This window comes from Plodia interpunctella, chromosome 18 (genome assembly GCF_027563975.2).
Source record: "Plodia interpunctella isolate USDA-ARS_2022_Savannah chromosome 18, ilPloInte3.2, whole genome shotgun sequence".
In the NCBI taxonomy this organism is placed as follows: Eukaryota; Metazoa; Arthropoda; class Insecta; order Lepidoptera; family Pyralidae; genus Plodia; species Plodia interpunctella.
In genome coordinates, this window is record NC_071311.1 from 8503571 (window position 1) to 8526755 (window position 23185).

The 23185-nt window shown below is 35.3% G+C and overlaps 1 protein-coding gene across 9 annotated transcripts in view; it reads left to right on the forward strand.

The window, feature by feature from the left end:
* Nucleotides 1-5356, forward strand: part of LOC128677636 (zwei Ig domain protein zig-8-like) — a 145127-nt gene extending 139771 nt beyond the window's left edge. For all 9 annotated transcript variants that reach the window (XM_053758621.2, XM_053758612.1, XM_053758618.1 and 6 more), the window contains one exon: nt 730-5356. In XM_053758621.2, the coding sequence (XP_053614596.1) occupies nt 730-830 (101 nt within the window). In that variant the 3' untranslated portion in view covers nt 831-5356. The remainder of the gene's footprint in view (nt 1-729) is intronic.
* The last annotated feature ends 17829 nt before the right edge of the window (nt 5357-23185 follow it).

A 23185-nucleotide genomic window follows, 5' to 3' on the forward strand; every position in this document is an offset into this window, starting at 1 on the left:
TTTGTAATTTTGCTTCCCTGGAAGTGTCTAAGTGGTTATCGATGAAAACCACTATACATGGGTCAGAATCTGTGACTTTTCATTTCACAGGCGGGCGTTTTAACCACCGCACCGCTGGGTACACCGAAAATAATCCTACATAAGCTCAGAGTAATTAGGGTTTCGGCAAACAACGCCAATCTAATTTCGGGACGGGGCGTACAACTTTTAAAGATTACTAGGTTATGTAACACAGCTCAACTCTCGCTTGTTGAGTGAGATTTAACACGACTTTGCGAGCGGGTAATATTTGAGTTACCTATAATCTTTATATGTATGTATTCCTGTCTCATCGAAGTAAATTCCCGGGTGCGGTCGTGAGCTATGACGCGAGATACCTTGAAATTTAGAAAACTCTGCTGTGATTTTACAACCAGCCGGCTGATAGCCCTTTCAGTATGGTATAGCAATAGCTGCTGCTATCAGCTGTCTAGATTTAGTGGCTCTTAGTCGCTACGTAAGACATACATGGAAAGGTATTTTATTCCACCAAAGCCAAGACTCAAGATACAAATTTGAACAATACAACTAGAAAAATGTTCCATAGGGGCACCAAGTGTACATGTTTAACGCTATTGCAATCTTTGTCATTGGCTATCTTTACCATTAAAGGTCAACAATTGTGACGTGAAGGACCATTCGTTCACGTCACAATTACTGATATGATACTAAAATGTGTCCTCGTTCCAGGTGAGCACCCAGCAGCTATGCAGCACGGTGGTCAGCTGCGTCTCCAATATCCACTCTCCTCAGCCCTCCTCAGCCTCATCGTGACCCTGATGGGGTGCTAGTAACAACTAGATGTTTTCTATTGGCGTTAAGTATATGCTATTGAAGGTATCTTGTTCTTTTTACAAAGGATTTATTATTTCATCGAGTGTGTTAAAATTAAATTAATTATTCATAGTTTTACTAATATTTTGTGACAATTCTGACTGTATTAACGCTGGCGACAGTTTCGCCTTTAGCAAAGCCATAGAATAACTATATGGATCTTTTTGATAGATCTAGCTCTTATATTGTTAACACTGGTGTCAAATTGTATTCAAGCCGCCTAAAAGACAGCGATGGCTTTAGCGATCCTGTGAGCGATCACTGGCACAATCTGATGTCAAAATGTGACGATCGCCTTAAAGGCTGTGAGCGGCTTATCAGCGCCCCCTAACAACCGGCGTCCGGGTGCACTGAACCACCTGCACTATAGAGAAAGACGTCCCTGCTAAAGGCATATTTGACATTTGGATCCTTATGAGGAATTTTAACATTTCGGTTTTTACCTTATGCTCCTATTTTTTGTGAAATACACATATAATTATTAATTATTACTGTAAATATTTCAAAATGTTTGCGAAAAGCATCGTAAAAAGGCTTTGATATCTTCAACAGTGTATCAAAATTTGGTAATTATAAAATAATGAAAAGTCGATTTACGGACTTAAAATTCGTTTTGTATTGAAATATATAATATTTATCGGAAAACAACGCGATTTTGTCTTGCAAACATTTAAAGTGAAAATTTAAGTTTTAGTCGTATGATTTCCAAAAAATAGTTTAGATGTACACAATAGATACATTAAGAAATAGTGGAGAAGAAAGTGAATATGAAAGTTGAAGAAGTCCGCAAAACGCACACTAAGTAAAGTTAGATTTTTTTGTACGTAAAATTAAACTACGTACATACGTAAAATTAATTACGTTAATTTAAATAAGTATGCCATTTCACAGGTAAAGGGACCTTATAGTCTATTTATAATTATTTTTTTTATTTCTGTTAACTGTGTACTTACTCAAAAACTATTCTGATCCAAAAAAAACACCAACAAAAAAAACCGTCTATAAGGTAGACATGGATAGACGTCACTTATTGTGTAGAATAAAAACTATAATCAAAACTGGCGATTCCATTCAAAAAAAGTTTAAAATATAATTAAATGTGTCGATTATTATATTCGTTATATTTGTAAGACAATCGCATTGCTTTCAGCTCGTTCATTAATGTTATTGAATCATGATTAGAAATAAGTTTTATTTTGTGTTTCGATATGTTTTTGGTCCAAAAATAAGTGTACGATGTCCTGGCTAACTGTGTTTTTGCTATGATACAACTATAAAATTTGAAAGAATACAAAAACAATCTCCTTAATCTAAAAACACATTATTTTTTCGAAATGTTAATTTTATAAAACATAGTAAAATGTTCTATAGCTTTTTGCAAAAAACTCTCTCTATCTCTCTCGTCCTTTTGCTGGACGAATAAAATATTCTTTCAAGATTCGGCTCTGCTATTAAGACCGGCCGCGTGCCTGACGTCGACCCTCTTTGCGAATGCTGTTACTGTCAACTGTCAAGGCTTTATATTTTTAATCATCTTCCACGACATTTACCGAAGGCTTAGCAATATTTTGCCTATATCAGGCGACAATCTCCAATATTCTTCTGTTTTACTCGTTTTATTATCAAATTGTTTGTCAATCAATTTTTTTATATGCTTCAATTCTAGGGCGGGAATCACACACAGCTTTTGGTGACACGTAGTTATTTACAAATTAATCCCATTCATATAACGGAAACAGTGTAAAATTACATCGCGATCTGTCGCAAAATGTTTTTGACACATATTGGCGTTATGTTGAGATGTGGTGTCATAAATTTTATCCCAACGGTCACCATGTCAACTAGTAGTAATTATTCAATTTCATGACACTACAATATCGAATTTTATGAGTCAGAGATATGTTATGCAGTTATACTGCATAATATTATAAAACAAAGTCGCTTCCCGCTGTCTGCTTAGATACTGAAAACTACATAACAAACACTAGTTAAGCAAGTTGGAAAAAATACACGAAAAATGTAAGAATTTTTCGACTATTGCGAAGTTGGTGCCTATATCCAGCCGTTTGAAAACCATTAGCTTTTTTCTGGATGAGAGGGGATCCACTAGAAACGAGCTAATTACATTTTTGTATATACAATTTGTTAAAAAAAATATATTTCAGCTGAATTTTATTCGAGAGGTTATCAGAAAATATTGACAATACTCTCTAAACACAACTGAGGTAACAGTCGCTTTGTACACAAGTAACGCTGACGGGAATTGGTACAGTCAGCGGCATATCTACCTAACATAGCAAATTCACCGCTACTACCTATCACATAGGATCTATTATAAGGTGACTTGATGTGGTGTTGATTACCGATTCTTATAAATTATTTATACACTGTCGATGCTTCAATGACGATCGAGAAACTATGGATAGTCTTAACGGGAAGGCAGGATTTAATAACAACTAGGTTTTGCCCGCGGCTTCGCCCGCATGAATTTCTCACGGTATCAAGCATTTTTCTGGGATTAAAGGTACCTTTTGTCCTTCTCCGTACTTTAACTACAGGTAGGTATGCAAAATTTTAAGAAGACTGGTAAAATATCTGATTGGTAAAAAATATACATAATATTTTAAAGTAAAAATCAAAATATTATCAACTAGGTACTTTTTACTAACGATCGCCTGCTTCACTAATCCTCTCTGGAAATGCTGTTGTTTTGTATTCAACTGTCTTACATCGTCGCTTCGTAGGAGGATTCCATTGTATTTGTAATTGATCGATAAAACCGATTACCTAAATATTAAAATCTAAAATCAACGTAAAAGTTTTAACATTTTGATAAAAAAATATAATCCAAAATTTTTGAAAGAATACTGTTTTTATTGCACATTAATTAAAATATCTCCGGTGCTGTATACTTTATGTGAATTGGAAAAATATTTTTCGATGCCCAATAAATATTCTATTTATTAACTCAATTTGTATCTGGAAAATTCGTGATCATTTTATATTTCCCATTAAAGATAATTTTTTTTCTCATAAATTTTCCTCAGAAACCCCACTATCTACAGATAAAAACCGTCAAAAATCCGTTAGGCAGTTTTTGCATTTATCGCCTTCATATGGACAGACGGGACATAGTAACTTACTTTTATAATATGTAAGAATTTTATAGTAAAAACACAGTATCTGGCTTGCGATGCTTTATATTATAATTAATCGAAGCAAGATTGTTATATCAACTATATCAACTCTTGTGGTAAGAGTTTTTCGATCGCATGAAGCATTAAGCCTCGTTCGCACTAGCGCTTTTTTCAACGCGCGTAAAAATAGATTAGAATGAAACAATGTGAACAGGTGGTGTGTCCGTTCGATGGCAATGTGTTTTTATCACGTATTGAGTGCTGTGCATTATAAGGCGGAAATAAATACCAGTAGTATACACACTTGTGTTCTAGCTAAATGACAAACAATTTTATATATTATAAAATATGAAGGAGAGGCCGCAGGGATTTCTAAATCCTATGAAGGGGGGTACGATGGTGGCTGAACAGCATACGAATACAGATTGCTTGTAAGTTTAGCTTTCAAATGTAAACGCACCATGCCAACTAGAGCAGCTTGCAATGTGTATTTCCGTCTAATAGACCAGCACACACCAAATTTTTGAGTAGCATTTTTGCTGTACGATTGTTTGGAATTGTAACGCTTACTTGTGTACACGTGCGTTAAATTTCCATACAATTTTGCTGATCACGAAATGGATACGCAATCGATATGTGTTGAATGCCGATTGTCAATACTTGCACGTGACAAGCTTGAAGTTATTTATACGCCCATGCGAACGAGGAATTATAGTTCTTACTTATCTCATAAATAGTCGAGCTTCATTTCAATATTTGGACGAATATTTTATATTTTACCATTTGAACAATTGTAAATACTATGTAACGATAGACAAATTATTTCTGTTATTTATGCATTGACGACCTCAGTGGCGAAGTGGTAAAGTGCTTGCCTCTGAACCGAGAGGTCCCGGGTTCGATCCCCGGTCGGGTCATGATGGAAAATGATCTTTTTCTGATTGGCCCGGGTCTTGGATGTTTATCTATATATGTATTTGTTATACAATATAGTATCGTTGAGTTTAGTATCCCATAACACAAGTCTAGAACTTACTTTTTGGCTAGCTCAATCTGTGTGATTTGTCCTAATATATTTATTTTATTTGTCCTAATATATTTATTTTATTTATAAATTTAAAACTATTAGATTAGTGTACGTTAAACATTTGAATAATGGTTATTACTTTAAAAGTATGAACTGTAATTGCTAAATGTAATATAGAAAATATTAACTTAAGTAAGTTTAAGTTGTATAGTTATTAAATTTTGTTTCGTTTAGATTTTAAATAAACGATACGGTTGTGTAAATAGGTGAAATGTTATTTAAGAAAATAAATAAAGTTATCGTCTACAACGTCTTTTTTTACACGTGTGAAAACTATCGTTCCGGTTGCGTGATGGTAATAAATAATACCAACTAGAGACAGTCTACGGGCAGGACCCTTGTGAAAGGTATTGCTTATTTGTTTATTTCACGAATTCAACAACGTCACCATGTTTAATGATACCTGTACTATAGAAATGCTACAATTTAGGTGGCAATTAAAAACAAGCAATACCATCTGTTTCTACAGATCTGTTTTGTTATTTATGAATACCTGTTAAAGACATAATTTTTATTGGTTTCAATGTAGATTGTCAGGTGCTTAGACAAGTTGAATGGTTGGACCAAAGTGTGTGTATTTTTGTTAATGTAATTGGTGTTAGTTTTCTTTTTTTTTTTTCTTTAAGTTAATAATCTATATGTCATTAGTATGTCTATTGATGTGACAACGTCTTAAATTAGGTTGCGGCTGGGAGTCACTTATGAAAAAGTGTAACGCCCGGTAACGTTACGATGAGTCACCGAACGAGAGAGAGGCCCGCCGAATGCCTTGCGTCTCTCTCCCACTCAACTATGATCGGTCTGCCGCGCGCGTAAAAAGACGTTGTCACGTAAAATCTTCGCCCGTAAAACCGACTTTACAGGCAACCATTTTTTTTTATAAATTATCTTGTTTCAAACTCGGTAATTACAATAAGAAACTTATTAAGAACTTACAAGAAATTAAGGTCAATTACAGAATTCGTTAGAAATAAAGCCAATAGTAAAATAGTATAATGCTTGGTATATGTACTATTATTATAATTACAGTATTAAAATGAAGTGAGAGAAAAATGTATACAAAAAATAAAATACAATAAGATAATAATCTCTGGGTGTCAAAAAGGTGTAGGGAAAGACCGCGCAAGAGGTGGCAAGATGATTTCGATTATTTGAGTCTCTGATTTTGAGAGAATGTCGCCTCTATTCTGTCGGCGAATCGTTCGTAAACGAAGGGCTCTGTCGTTCAAACGCCCGATGTCGAAACATTATGTCGACGACACGTTCGTAGACGAAGCAATCGTCGGGGAACCGTTTCATACTCAGATCATTTCCTGCGGGGGCAAGTGTAGAGTCTTGGAAGAAAGAATGGGAGGACTTTGCCCAGCAATGGGACAAAACAACAGACTAAAATGTTAAAAGAAATATATTATGCTCTTGTGTTTTTATCACAAAAAAAAACTACCATAAATTTGTGTTATTTGTTATTTTTTTATTATCCCTTGTTAGACGAAATAATCCCGATTTTTACTATTTACGTCTCAAAATTAGCTTAGCTTAAACAAATCTGAAAACACTGCTACTTATTGATGAGATAAATGGGAACAGATCGTAATTTGAGCATAAATCTATATTATTATTATAAAGAGATAAGCGTTTGTGTGTTTGGGGCGGGTAATCTCCGAAACTACCGAATTGATTTCAAAAATTATTTCACCATTAGAAATGTATGCTTATTATCCAAGATTGCTATAGGCTATATTTTATCTCAAAATTCCCACAGGACGAAGTCCCGGGCAACATCTAGTAGTTTTATAAGTAGCATCGACTTGGGTAGCTGTATGTAATGATTGTCTGTAAAATAAATAAATGATTTTCCTGAAGAAGTTGGGCCAAGTTCAATACTCAGCAGTGAGCAAAGGGTTGAAGGTGAAGTGGACAACCATCTAAAGGTATTAACATCTAATTAAAACAATCTTTAATAAACGAGAAGCGTGCTTAGCAAATGTTGTATAATTTCATGCATGTGTTTTAACTGCATATGCAAGTAACTAATTAGCATGCCAATAAAGTATATACTATATTCAAATATATGTCTAACTGAGATACATTTTGGGAGGAGATCAAAGCAACTTTCGCTTTAGAAACGGTATGGGTGAACAAAAATATGTCTTGTCCAATTGTGATAAAAACATTTAAACTGTATCGTTCCCGGACGGTTAGAAAGAAAACATTTATTTGCCAAAAACATGAGTACAAATAGACAAATTGATGTCAAAATGAATTAGACCTACACGTTTTACCGAATATAAGTATGCAAATATAAATAAATAAAGAGGAGCATGCTATCCACTACAAATCCAAAACAAAAAAGAATTATAATGTATACTAGCCCTAAATTCTATCCGAGTCTATCATTAAAGAAATCATTTAAAGTATAATAACATTTATCAGTTAAAATAACTTGAGGTGCTTTTTAAATAGATCTAAATTCGAAAAAAGATCTAAACGTGACCGTCACGACCATGAGCGTAGCGGATAAATTTTAAAATTCGAGAGTGTTCCGGTCATTGGTGTCGTAGAACGAGAACCTATCTGGACCATCTGGACCCTACAACAAACTTATGTGGCTTAAGTAGGATTCGAAACTGGGACATTTCGATCAAAAGCGATCTAATGACTGCACTCCACCGCTGCAATTAAAATGTTTAATGATAATATGATCCTATATTTTTGTAAACAGTCTTAAACTAACCGTTCATATGTATATACATATTTTTGTTTGATAGCGCTGTGAACGCATACCACTTGACTGGTTGAGCTCCTCATAAATTTATCCCAAGGTGCATTTACACCAAGCGATCGAATACTAGTTCTATTTCCACTCTGGCACTCTGGCTGTCCAACTAATGGCGGCCATTGAATCGCACTGAACATTTTCGCTGGATCCAAATCGAACATCAAACGTTGAGCTATTTTTTACTGCGAAAATTATGAATTTTAGTAAATCATACGACCTCGGTGGCGCATTGGTAAAGTGCTTGCTTCTGAACCGAGAGGTCCCGGTTTCGATCCCCGGTCGGGTCATGATGGAAAATGATCTTTTTCTGATTGGCCCGGGTCTTGGATGTTTATCTATACCTATATGAATATAGTATCGTTGTATAAAATATAGTATCGTTGAGTTAGTTCCCATAACACAAGTCTCGAACTTACTTTGGGGCCAGCTCAATCTGTGTGATTTGTCCTTATATATTTATTTACTTTTAATGTATCAAATCTGAATCGTAAACAAACGTCATTGTCAAAATAGGTTTCTAAGGGAATCTTGTAAACAAAACGGTAAAAAATCGAAATGTATTAGATTCTGGAGCTAAAATTACTAGTGCGAGCCTGTGACCAGTTAGTATGGCCGATATGGCTTCTTTCAGACGAGTGTCACTGTGTCGACAGTGTCGATGACGATTTTGTGGACGCGCAATGCTTGTAAAGTAATCCCTTGTACTATAGAGGTTGATGGTCCAATCAACGCTCGCTATTTACGAGTCGACTGCCGCGTCAACTGCGAGGTTCGCGGGCTGTCGACGGTTCCCGAAGACAGCATCATATTGCTTGTGTGTAAGCGCTCTTAGGTATAGAATTAGCTTTCGCTCGCTCGGTGTAAACCAGCCTTCATACATATTCATGAAATTCATCGAATCAGATATGGAATTTCATTGCAATCCGGTTATTTGGCATGCAATTTCACCCTATCGGCCATCAAAATGTGTCACGCGATAACATGGATTGCTCACTCGATCTCAACCTATATTTGTATTGGTGTTCTCAATTTGTGGCCTAAAATGAGGTTATTCACTAAATGATCATCTAATCGATTTAATAATAACAAATGAGCGTTCGTTAACTTATCCTCACAGCGGTTCAGCGGTGAAATGCTGCCTCCATTCTGAGCACATTATCGGCGTTCTTGTTTGATTATTGTTCGGAGAGTTTTTTTCGTTAGATGAGTTTTATATATACAAACTCATGTGTCACGAGTACGATTCGAACCTGGCACTTTTCAATCGCAGGGTCTTGGCCACTGAGCCAATGTCATTTCCTTAATATGCAAGGTAAAATTTAATATCTAAAAACCGACCCAATTTGAGTTAGTATTAAAAAATTTCTCGCAACTAAATGGCGGTACCAAAACGCAAGTCACAAAATGACGAGCCATTTTGAACTCTCACTGAATAATAATATAATCATTCATTTGCACAATGACCGAAGTCATTTGCAGAAAACCCAATTTTACATAGATTATTATGTTTAGAGAGTTTATTCCGTACACATCGACTCGGCAAACCTTCTTGTCTTCTTCAAAATAAAGGCGAAGAGGGGATTTGCATATCACTACTCACTGTCGAGTCGATTCGAAGTGAGGCGCAGCGAACCACACACATTGCGGGCGGTTGTCGTCGCGTCAAAATAGCGCACTGTGATTGGTTAGCTGCGTCTCACCGCGAATCGACTCTATTAGAATTTTTTTATTAGAATTAGTATCACTACGCACAATGAGCACTATGATCCAAGGGGTAAAATAACTTTCTCTTTCATCCGCGTGTGCGGTTGTGTTTGTTCTTTTCTAATACTAAATTGGCGAATTTGATGTCGATATCGTATCTGTCAATCAATATACGCTACGAAAAATAATAAACACAATAAATACATAAGGTTAACCCACATGAGTCAGCCCCAAAGTAAGTTCGAACAAACTCAAATATACTACACTAGCTTCTGCCCGCGTTTGCGCCTGTGTGAATTTTCTATGGGAATATTTTTTCCGGGATAAAAAGTACCCTATGTCCTCCTCTATACTTCAAACTATATGTATGCAAAATTTCAAGAAGATTGGTTGAGTAGACAGAGCGTGAAGAGATAACAAACAAATAAACAAACTTACTTTCGCATGTATAATATTAGTTAGGATTAATAGACTTACGTTATGGGATACCAACTCAACGACACTATATTAATATAAAAAATGAAACGTAAATTGTAAAATATCGTAGGTAGGTACGTCCGTATATTTGTCCTTTCTGCTCAACTTCATCTATAATCAAATATAGCGTGACTCCACACGACGTTGCGAGAGCGATTCGTACCGAGGGACTATGACCGGCCATTACTCGTAAGTATCTCGAGTTGGTGCTTATTTAGATAATTCTTTTTTTACATTGTAGTGTTTATCGTCACTATCACTGTCACTATCAACACTTAGTATAAAACAAAGTCGCTTCCCGCTGTTCACACAGCGGATAAAGACAGACTTATGTATCTTAATATCAAAATCAAAATCAAATCATTTATTCAGAAATTAGGCCTTCACAGGCACTTTTTCACGTCATATTCTAAATTAAATGATGTTTACCAAAGCTACAAACTACTAGCATTTCGGAACGACCACTGCTGAGAAGAAATGCCGAAAGAAACTCATTCAAACAGTGTTGGTCCCTATTATCCCAGAAGGGCTTACCATTTTTTAAATATAAATTTATATATAATTTTTTATCAGTAATATAACATGTAAGTACACAATAAAGTACATGGTCCAAAGGTATACTGAAACACATTATGATTGTGATCAAGTGCTGATGAAAGGAAAATATATATACTTATATATATATGTATAATTAACCAAACAAAAAAAACTTTGTAAGGGACTAATAACTATGTAACGGATCTTATGCGAGTTTTTTTTTTTATAGGTAGCGTGATTCCTGAAGACTGTCATGAGAAGACTCATTTATTAATTCACTGGCGGCCGCGGCTTCCCTCGCATTGTTTTTCACGGATAAAGGGTAGCCTATGTTCTTTTCAGTGTGCGTCTAACTATATGTTTGCAAATAATTCAAGAATATCGATTGAGGAAATAAATCGTTGAGGAGTAACATGCATAGGTAGTTAAGTTAATTATTCAAACACTGTAACTGAGAGCTTACAAACGTCAAAAAATTTACCACTATTTCATATTTTCAAGTTAGCCACTCGTATCTCACCTTATAGCCTTAGTTAATCGTAATAAGGGTTTGGCTCCCCTCATTAAAGCGAGTTATAAAGGCCATTCGTGTTGGGCTTGATAAGCTGCTAAACGGTTGCTAATGATCGGGAAAAACACGTCTAGAGAATAGCGGCGTGTCAGAGCCTTGGAGCACGAGTTGCTCGCAACTGCTGTTTGAATAATGTTACAAGATTTTTATGGGAAGAATATGTGGAACAATTTGTTTTTGCAGATATTTGTTTTTACTTAAATATCTAAAATGGTTACCTAAAATTGGATTTATGTACGGATATCAAAGTTTACGAGACAAGTACGCTTGTGTATTCCACGTTTTAAAGTTGGTACCTACCCTTTCTGTGCCAACCAATTTTCTCCATAGCTATGACCCAAAGGTTGACGGTTAGACAAAGCTATTTTTATATATTGTATTTTGTACAATAAAATTTACCCAATCATATAAATAAATAGGCTATCATCAACCAAAACTACACTTCAAAGTGAACATAAATACTAAAACGACCATTACACGTCCAGAACCCCAGGTAAAGTGTCCTTGAAAACAAAAACAAATATTTGCTCACTTTGTGAATCTAACCTGGTCTGATGGTCCTGACCATCAGAGGACAAAATGTGTTAACCAATTACAGTGCGCCATTGCGACGCGACGATAACACCACCGCAATCTGATTGGTTCGCTGCGTCTCACTGCGAATCGACTCGATAGTGAGTGACCTCGACGCTTCCTAAAGCCTTAAAGCGTAACAGAAGTCGTTAGAGGAACCGAAATCCGATCACTCCGAACTGTGAAATAAGTAATTTTTCTATTTACATTAATTAACTAAAATATTTTCAGCCTCAGATGGAAGGGAGAATAATTTCCATTATTTTCCAAAGTTGAATAATACCGGCTTAATTTCATTAGCGAATAACAGGAAAGACTCCATCGTCCTCGGTTAGCCAAGTGAGAGTTTTGTCCGATAGAAGGGTTCGATAGGGTGGCTATGTGTTTAATACTAGAAATATAATATCGTAAAATTCATGATTACCGGTCTATTCTTTCTTTCTTATCGAGTGTGTTATTGCTGATACTGGTGTCAGATTTTATTCAAGTCGCCTACAGGCATCTGACATGACTTTTACAACTGCCACCAACGAATTGATCGGACTATTTAAGAACAATGCAAAATCTATACTATTATTATAAAGAGGTAAGCGTTTGTGAGTTTGTATGTTTGAGTCGGGTAATCTCAGAAACTACCGAACCGATTTGAAAAATTCATTCACCATTAGAGAGTTACTTAATCCAAGATTGCTATAGGCTATATTTTATCTAAAAAATCCCACGGGAGCGAAGCCCCGGGCAACATCTTGTATTAAATATATTAATAGAATATAACAGCATTCAACCGTTTAAGTCTCTGTAAACTGTAAAATACAAGAATATAAATGTAACTTTTATTTTCTCATCACAATAATGTTAGAATTCGCTTTTATTTTAATTTCGATCTCGCACAAGTACGAAAAACTTTGCATCTAGAGCTCAAAAAAATCTAATTTATAGCAGCAGACTATTGCTTAGATAAGTTTGAGAACATTTCTAAGTGATAAAAGAATTAATATACATAGAAAAGTAATAAAATAGGACTTGACAATTGTTTTTAAGAACAAGTTCTCTTTTAGGTAGTTATATTCCTCATGGCTGAGGATCGCTGCAATCGTCTTTTTTTTTTAATTCAATCATTTGACCACATTCATGACCAGGCAGTGTCACCCAAAAAAATTAACCTCAAAAGTTATTAAAATGTGCTAATTAAATGATTAACAAAAAAAATGGTTGCCTGTAAAGTCGGTTTTACGGGCGAAGATTTTACGTGACAACGTCTTTTTACGCGCGCGGCAGACCGATCATAGTTGAGTGGGAGAGAGACGCAAGGCATTCGGCGGGCCTCTCTCTCGTTCGGTGACTCATCGTAACGTTACCGGGCGTTACACTTTTTCATAAGTGACTCCCAGCCGCAACCTAATTTAAGACGTTGTCACGTCAAAAATGTATTGTTGCAAAAAGTATTTTTGTTCAAACTAAATTTGTGCCATTGGAATATATTAGAAAAATCTATTGTTATAAAAAGTAAAGTTTTAATGTTTCAAAATATTTTTTTTAGAAAAAAATTTCGAAATTTTTCGTAGTAAAACATTTTGAAAAAAGAAACGAACAATTGTTTCAAAATATTCCATGTAGCATGGTCACCATCTCATTTGGATCCCCATTGACCGCAGAGTGGGTACAGCGGTTTATAAATAAAATAATGCAGCAATGAACGGCCTTAAAAGGTCCACCTTAACGCAAACCACTTCGTTAGAGGTTAAAATGTCATTGACTTGAAGTTTTCTATAATCTTTGGATTTGTTATACACGCAATATATGCGTTTTAACTTGTTTTTGAAAATAATAATGAGATTTATAAAATTCTGGAATCGTGCGGGAATTGAACCCGCGTCCCTGTCTATCCGGGACAGTGCTCTTGACAACTGAGCTCAATTTCCGCTCGATTCCAGAATTTTATTATTATTATTTTCTATAATATTGTTTCTTAGAAACACGTTATTGGTTGATGGACAGCACGCCAATTTGTTGTGGTGTCCTAGAACAGGACTAGGTACTTCATATTCTCGCGTGGGTGTCGTAAGAGACGAGTAAGGGGCACATAGCCTATTGTAATTTAATACTATTATATGTTGAACTCATTGTTCAAATATTGTTGTTAGTATATTTAGTTTCATCAACTAGTTCGGGTCGACATGACTGCGCTTCGAGATTTATGTGGAAAACTAGCTTTTATCCGCGGCTTTGCCCGTGTGATTTTCCCACGAGAACATATATTTTTCGGGATGAAAAGGATGTGTCTTTCTCCGTACTTCAAACTATATGTATGCAAAATTTCATGAAGATTGGTTAAGCAGAATACATTTTAGACACGTTTCAATATGGCGACAGACGATTTGCTTGTTTTCAATAATTCTAGCGGAGATTGCTGTGGTACGACAAGCGGGCGCTGATTTTTCCTGTTCGAATTTAAAATAAAATATTCCAGCTACAAAAAATATTAAAAAGTTGTTAAAAAATCGAAGTTATATACTCTTTTGACATGTTTACTGCATATATTTTGACATTTACTTGTAAAACATATACGTGATTTGTGATCTTCAAGTGTCTGAAAGCAACATAGGTATCTATTATGTTAGACTATGGAGATCGAGTACGTCATGCACACTTAAATGGTCAAACCGGTGGCGGCGTCGTGGATCGGGTCGGGAGGTTCCCTCTATTGTGGTTGAGCTTCGCGATCACACGTCAGATTAATGGTGCTACCCGTGTTGATGAACAGCACGGACCCACCCAGGATTGTCGTTAGCGGATCTGCTTGAACACATAAGTAGGTCTGGTTAGTTTGGCCATGGGTCGGGTCGGGAGGCTCCCTCTAATTCCTCTAATTATGGCTGATGATGAGCTTCGCGATGGCTGACTCACGCGTCAACTCGTGAACGGGTGCTGCCGGGGGAACTGGTCAGCTCGATCTTTTACTTAAAGTTTTTTTGTTTGGTTATACATATATATAGGTATATATATTTTCCTTTCATCAGCACTTGATCACAATCATAATACGTTTCAGTATACCTTTTGACTATGTACTTTATTGTGTACTTACATTGTTATATTACTGATAAAAAAATATACATAACATAGGGACCAACACCGTTTGAATGAGTTTCTTTCGGCTTTTCTTCTCAGCAGTGGTCGTTTTCATAGACCACTTGCTTCCGGTGAAGGAAAACATCGTGAGGAAACCTGCACACTGGTGGATAGTTTAGTTCACTAGGGTGTACGCGACTAACTGCCACTAGATGGCGGTTAATAGTCGTCAAAGTTATGTTAGATGCCTTTAGGCGACTTGAATAAAGTCTGACACCAGTGTTGGCAATAACACATTCGATATGATGATGATTAGCCAATATTGTTTGAATGTTCTGAGAATTCCCTCCCAATATTAACATTTGCCGAAACCCATAATTTAGGTATATTAAAGGGAAGAGTGAATGGGCTTTATATTATGAGCTTGCGTGTAACACCTTAGATCTCAAATCTGCTTCCTATTAAACTAGATTGAGGTAAAACTCACTCAAATTTCTAATAAAAAATAATAACTGATAACTTTTATATAATTTAAACACATTATATACTTATATATTATAAATATCAAATCATTAAAATCCAATTCCAAATCCAAAAACCAAATTTTGAAGATTCGACTTTGTTTTACAACCGGCAGCCTGCCAGATGTAATTTTTTTGGGAATATTGTTTTTTTTCCTATTTATATGATTGGTTAGCTGCAGTTTCATTTCACCTTTTATGCAAGCCTGTAAAATATAGGAAGACACTGGCCGCAAAAAAAGAAACTAATAAACGTTCGATTTTGATTTTATATCGTTTTAAATAATTCATAAGAAAATTTGCGACCTAGTTTCAAATAATTTCTGCTAATTCGCCAATTATAATTCCCAACTTAATATTGTAAGTTACATTTTGAACCATAATTAGGCCTAATCTACTTCCAAATTTACATTTTCCCGGAATCTAAACTCTTATTTAACCCTCTTTAGCACAGGTTCACATAAATATTAAACTCGTTGAAGAATTCATGGGTGTTAACCCGAAAAAGGTACCTACCCACACGGTTAAGTTGAGTACCCACTTGCAATAAGTGGATTTTGTGTTAGTCATCTGTTTTTTTTTACTTTTATTTAATTTCACCTATGTTTATATGTCTGTCTGTAAATCTTGCAAGTTATTGAACAAACTTCCGCTTGTTCTCCAGTGTTGAAAGTTCCCACGTCGCTTCAGTTTCCATATGGCAATTATTGTGATAAGCATGACCGTATAGTGCAACTAGGATTGTCTTACTCGAGGGAACTCCTCGTCGATTTACAGCACGCACATGGATTATTCGTCACGAGCTTGAATGCAACAAGATATATTTGATGACAATTTTTGGCGAAAATGTCATTTTTCTAAAAAAAACATGTTTTATATAGAATATTATGCTCTAACAAGCTTTTGCCCATACCAGTACTACCTATAATAAAATAGTAATTTACAGAATATATCACATAAACTTACACGATATTAAATCTTGCGTTATCTACTTTCAAAAAATAAAATATTAAAAAAATATTATCACTTGCTTGCAATAAAATTGTCAAACATGAAAAATAAAACATATAGTACATTAATACTTTTTACAATAAAAATTGTTAAGAAACAATAATGGTAAGCTCTTCTGGCATGATAGGGACGAACACTGTTCAAATGAGTTTCTTTCGGCATTTTCTCACAAGCTACAAAAACAACAACTGTTTAATATAAAAATATCAATATCATAAATTAATATAAAGATATCTTGTCACTAGCCAGATTATGTTCTCTCTCCGTCTCGTCTGAGCATTTTACGGTTACTTCCGCAGCATTGGAGCCCAAAATCCGTTTACCTGCTCGCCAGAATTGATTATTTTAAAATATAATTATATTCATAATTCAAAAGTCTTTATTTATGGCCACAGATTTTCTAAAACAGTGTTCTTAAATATAATTAATACAAATATTGTCATGAATAGAAAATGACGACCTCGGTGGCGCAGTGGTAAAGTGCTCGCCTCTGAACCGAGAGGTCCCGGGTTCGATCCCCGGTCGGGTCATGATGGAAAATGATCTTTTTCTGATTGGCCCGGGTCTTGGATGTTTATCTATATATGTATTTGTTATAAAATATAGTATCGTTGAGTTAGTATCCCATAACACAAGTGTAGAACTTACTTTGGGGCTAGCTCAATCTGTGTGATTTGTCCTAATATATTTATTTATTTATTTATTTAATATGATTGTGAGTGACTAAGCAGAGCCTGTATCTCAGAACATTAGCCTTTCACTAAGAGTAAGACAACTAACATACCTATCACATATTAAATATATTTAATATGATGAATTATTAATATGAAAATATTATATTACTGCCTTTAATCCGCTTAAAGAGCTACACATGAATCGCTCTGAATCCGATTAAAATGGATGAAATTCATATAAATCTATGCATATAAATATAATAAGAAGCGGTGGAGGCGTAATGGGTGAGACGCCCGCCTTTGGATCAATAATTCCCAGGTTCGAATCCTACTCGTGCCACATGAGTTTGTATACCAATCTGACTCATGTATAGTAGTTTTCATCGGCCCCCACTTCCGGTGAAGGAAAACATCGTGAGTAAACCTGCACACTTGTTGATTATTAACTTGTGTGTGAAATGGAGAAGGCAATGGCAAACCACTCCATTACTAATGCCAAGAAAGTTGTTATATGTGTTTAATTCCACGTAATGACCACGACCCTCAGCCATGAGGAATACGACTATGAAGAAGATATAAATATAAACTCTAAGTAGCTATGCATACATAGGAGATATTAATATATATATATATATATATATATATATGTCTTTATGGGACTAATTAGAAGTCATAACAATTATTTTTAGAATTTTTGTCTGTCTGTATGATTATTAGCACATCACAAAAAAACTGCCAGATAGAATTAGATGCGGTTTTCACAGATGTATAGCAGGAGGTCTAACTTAAAATCTGGTATAGATTTCATCGTCATAAGTTGATTAGAACCCGAGATATCGATAATAATAATTTATAAGTGGACGCACGAAATGAACGCTGGCGAAGTTGCAGGCGAAATCTAGATATAATGTAGTATTTCAGTTTCGAAGTATTTAATATCATTACTTTCAGTTTTGCCGATAGAAATATGATTTGAAATCGATCTATTTTCGTGGGCCGGGTCGTGAGGTCCCCTTTATTATGGTTGAGCTACGCGATGGCTGTCCCATGCGTCAACTCGTGAACGGGTTCTGCCAGAGGGAACTGGTCATCTCGTTTCTCATATATTTTATGTATGTTTATGTATGTTATGTATATATATGTTATGTTATGTATATATATTTATTTATTTATATATATATCTATATCTATATATATATATATATATATATATATATATATATATATATATATATATATATATATATATATATATATATATATATATATATATATATATATATATATATATATATATATATCTATATAGTCTATATATATATATATATATACTCACTCGGATCTTGTTATGATTGTGTTGATCAGGTTATGATTGTGATCCGAGTGCATATATATATGCACTCGGATCACAATCATAACCTGTTTTGATATACCTTTTGACTATGTACATTATGTACTTTTATATATCATTAGAAAAAAAACATTGTAAGAAACAATAATGGTAAGCCGATCTGGCATGATAGGGACCAACACTGTTCAAATGAGTTTCTTTCGGCATTTCTTCTCAGCAGTGTTCGTCGTTCCGAAATGCCAGTAGTTTGTAGCTTGTGAGAAATAATTATAAATATAAAAATTGACGAAAAAAGTGCCTGTGAAGGTCTAATTTCTGAATACATGATTTAAATTTGAATTCGAGAAATGGATTTATTTGAAATTCCATTCTCGAAATAAAATGATCTCATCAACATAATATATCTATACTATTATTATGAAAAGGTAAGCGTTTGTGGGTTTGTGAGTTTGTGAGATTGTATGTTTGAGTAATCTCCGAAACTACCGAACCGATTGCAACAATTCTTTCACCATTAGAAAGGTACATTATCCAAGATTGCTATAGTCATTTTAATAGCCTGTTCAAGTGTCCCATTGCTGGGCAAAGGCCTCACCTTTCTGCTTCCATAGATGTCTATCGGGTTCAATACGATGCTACCCCCGCAGAAATCCCTCTATGTCCTCACTCCATCTTTTACGCGGTCTGCCTCGTATAGTCTATATTTTATCAAAATTCCCACGGGAGCGAAGCCCCGGGCAACATCTAGTCATTCATAAAAAACTGAGTTCTTGTTCTCATTGGCCCATTCCTTCCCCAACCATTGAGCGTCCGCGCTTAGGGTCCGCTTTCTTATGTTTTCGTCTCCACTTCGCACGGTCGTCGACATGCCACGCATATCATTCCTGATGATATCAAGCCAAGAATTTCTTGTGTTTCCTCCTACTGCCAGGGCCGGGCGGAAGCGGCATAGCCAGACATTTGTTCCCTACGTAAGTTGCGTAGACCACAAAATATGGCCGTATCTGCGCAGGCATATAAATATATTAGGACCAATCACACAGATTGAGATAGCCCCAATGTAAGTTCGAGACTTGGGTTATGGGATACTAACTCAACGATACTATATTTTATAACATATATAGATAAACATCCAAGACCCGGGCCAATCAGAAATTTTTCCATCATGACCCGACCTGGGATCGAACCCGAGACCTCTCAGTTCAGAGACAAGCATTTTAACCACTGCGCCACCGAGGTTGACAAATTTTGGAATTTGTCTGCTATCTCATGGATATGAAGTCAGCTTTACTTATTTGTGAGCTCATTACGTTTTATCTTCTTGAAAATAATATCGTTTAAGTACATATTACAATTTGAAATACTGAGTAGAACAAAAGTTACCTTAAAATTGTACCCCTGTAATGGAAAATTCACGAGGTTGAAATCGTAGCTAAAAATTTGTAGTTATAAAAATAAGTTAATAATCTTAAGCCCATTCAAATATAAGAATACAGATTATTGCTTATAATAAAATACATGAATATAAAGCTACGCCCAAGCCCATTCTAGATCAAAGATAGTCTTAATTAATATGTCGTCACCAAGATTTGATTATAATGAATGGTTTAGTTAATTAAGGCATGAAAAATAAGGGTGACTTTGTGAGCTGTATCCAAATTATATAAATCACTAGATGTGTCACAAAGCATCTATTACGACAGATCGTAATGCCATCGCGGCCGCAGCGGTCGTAACGCTCTGAGAAACATTCATTTTTCGTATCGTATGTGACTCAACTGATGTAAATAAACTTAACATCTATCTAATTTCCTTTAATTAAGCAATTTAACCAATTCAAACAAACGACAATACGCGCCACACATTAACATTACACGTCTCAATTTTCCCTAAATAATTATATTATTGTCTGTTTATTCTAGCCGAGCCACAGTGTAGAAACAAACGATGTAATTACCAACTTATTTCGACAAACGAACGTGACGAATTAGCTTCATTTTCGTTTACTGTATTGGTATAAAATGACTTAGTTTAATCCTAAATTTAGCATTAAGACTAATCTTTTGCTGCGTGTCAAATCAAACTCGCGTGTTTTTTATTGTTTTCATAAAATACCACCACTTTTCGGTGAGGGAAAACATTGCGATGAAAACTTATAATCTGATAAGTTCACTAGAAAATTGTGTAATGTGTTTTCATCGAATGCCACTAGATGCCGGTGTTCGTAAAGTTATACCCAGATAAGGAGACGGTAGCCCTGTGACGCGCGCGGTTAAGCATATTTCGCAGTGGTCGCACACGAGATTATCTCGAAACCGACCATGATAATAGTGACTCACCGGACGTATATTAAATTGGGAGTAAGTCTCAAGTTAGAACGAATGTCTGGTCTGAGATCGTACCCCTAATTGATGGCAGCAACACAACGATTTAGTCAACTAGTAATGCCATTTTGTGGACTGAATAAACGTATTTATATGGTGTATGCACGTCGTCACAAATGCTATCTTTTAAAACTAAATATAGATAATCATATAAAAAGACAATTTAATAAATACACAGTAATAAAAAACAGTTCTCGAGCGCTAGTGTAACCCTGTCTATTCGGGCCAGCACATTTTGAATTTATTTTTGATCATTTTTCAGAGTCATGTATTTGCCGGGCACTACGCACTAGGGTTGTTACGACAAATTACATATATTTAATATATACTATATACAATTTATCTGATCTTGTCATCAGCATTAGATAAAAGTAAATTATATCATTCTTATAGAAAGAAAGCAATCATCAATATAAAGAAACTCCATCGGCTGGGATATGATTACGATTGCTGCTGACATGCCCGATTGATATGGAATAAATCATGATGATAGCAGATCGCCCTTTGGTATTTATAATTAAATAATATTGGATGATAAGGGTCGCAACGGCTGGATATCTTGTCAGAAACTATACGAGCAGGTTCTCTATGTGTTGTGGTACATGTTATAGGCCCATCATGACTTCGCCCGGGTATGATATTACAAATTTTGGGTATTTTGAGATGAAATTTAGCCTATAGCAATATAGGATAATGCACCATTCTAATGATGCAAGAATTTTTGAAATCGATTCGGTAGATTTGGAGATTACCCGTAAACTCACAAAAAATATACAAACTCACAAACTATTACCTCTTTATAATAATAGTATAGACAACCCGAAACCTTCCCAGGGAATCACCCTATCTATTGGCGAAGTAGATGCATTCAACTGTCAGATTGTATGGCAGAATATTGATTGACGGACTTGCTAAGAGCCAAGCCCTGTACTATTATATGGCGAAAACGCAGCAACGGACTACTCCGCTACTCCGCTGTTTTCTATAGGGTTTGACACTGACATGCGTTTGACGTATGTACGTTGAAACTTCAATTCAATTCCTGCGTTGTTCTGCGTTGTGTGTCGTCGGACGTCCAAATGACGGAGCACGACTGAGCAATATATATAATCCGCTACTTTTCTATCACATGATCACCAAATTACTCTTACAATCATACGAAATAAAAGTTAAGAACTTTTATATCCAAATAGAATAGTAACATCAAGATTCTAGTGTATTTTATGTAGCTTTACCATATGTTTATTGTCTGTGATTATATAAAAACATCATTAATATATAATAAGATATATTTATTTGGTTACAGAATAAGTAATTTAAATACTATTTATTACATAACACAAGTCTCGAACTTTCATTGGAGCTAGCTCAATCAGTGTGTTTTTTCCTAATACATTTATTTATTTTATTTAGGTACAGTAAACAGCGCATCAACCTACCCAAATTAAATGCAAACTCGCCGCTATTACAGCGCCATAGACGTTCATGCAGGGTAACTTGATGTGCTGTTGACTGTACAGCAAAATATATATTGACGTCCTGCACCATTGGAGGACAAGAAGAAGAAGGAAAATATAAAAATACTAGCTGCGCCCGGGGCTTCATTTCTGTGCGTTTTTTCCAGGATATATTCTACCAGTATACCAAATTTCGTAACAATTGGCGCAGTAGATTTTGTTTGAACAACATTAACAAACATATGTACAGTACATACCTCCTCACAAGCTTTCGGATTTATAATATTTGTAGGATATGTAGCCAAAGAATGGCCAAATTATCTTCGGTTTGAAATACGGAAATTTTCTCCCATGAGAATTGCTGCAGATTTTCAAGAGAAATTGTTATCAGTCTTGAAGAAAATTCTAGAGAGAATTTCCAAGAATATTTCCTACCTATCTCTGAGGTCTAATGGTTATCATGCTCGGCTGCTACACTGGAGGTCCCAGGTTTGAACCCCAAGTCAGGTCAAGAGAGAAAATGATTGGATTTTATATGTTTATCTATATATACATGTATATGTTAAATAGTAGTATCGTTGAGTAAGTATCCCATAACACTCTATCAAGTCTCGAACTTACTTTGTGGAGCGGACTCAATTTGTGTCATTTGTCAATTTTGCATATGTGGTTTCCATGCATTCACGAACATTACGAGAACGATACATATTGCTTCTTAACCAGAAGTGTCTAAAAATTACTATAAAGTCTAATTAAAAGCTGTAAATGCTAAACAGAAAGCGAATTGATTAGATTGCAAGTGATCAAAAACCTTTATCCGAATAATTAATAAATCATCGTAACGTTCAACAGATAGCTCGAGAGAGTTATAGCAATTTAGTAGTTTAACTAGCTGCGCCCAGGGGCTTCGCTCCCGTGGGAATTTCGGGATAGAAAGTACCCTATGTGTTATTGCAGGTTATATTGTACCCGTATACCAA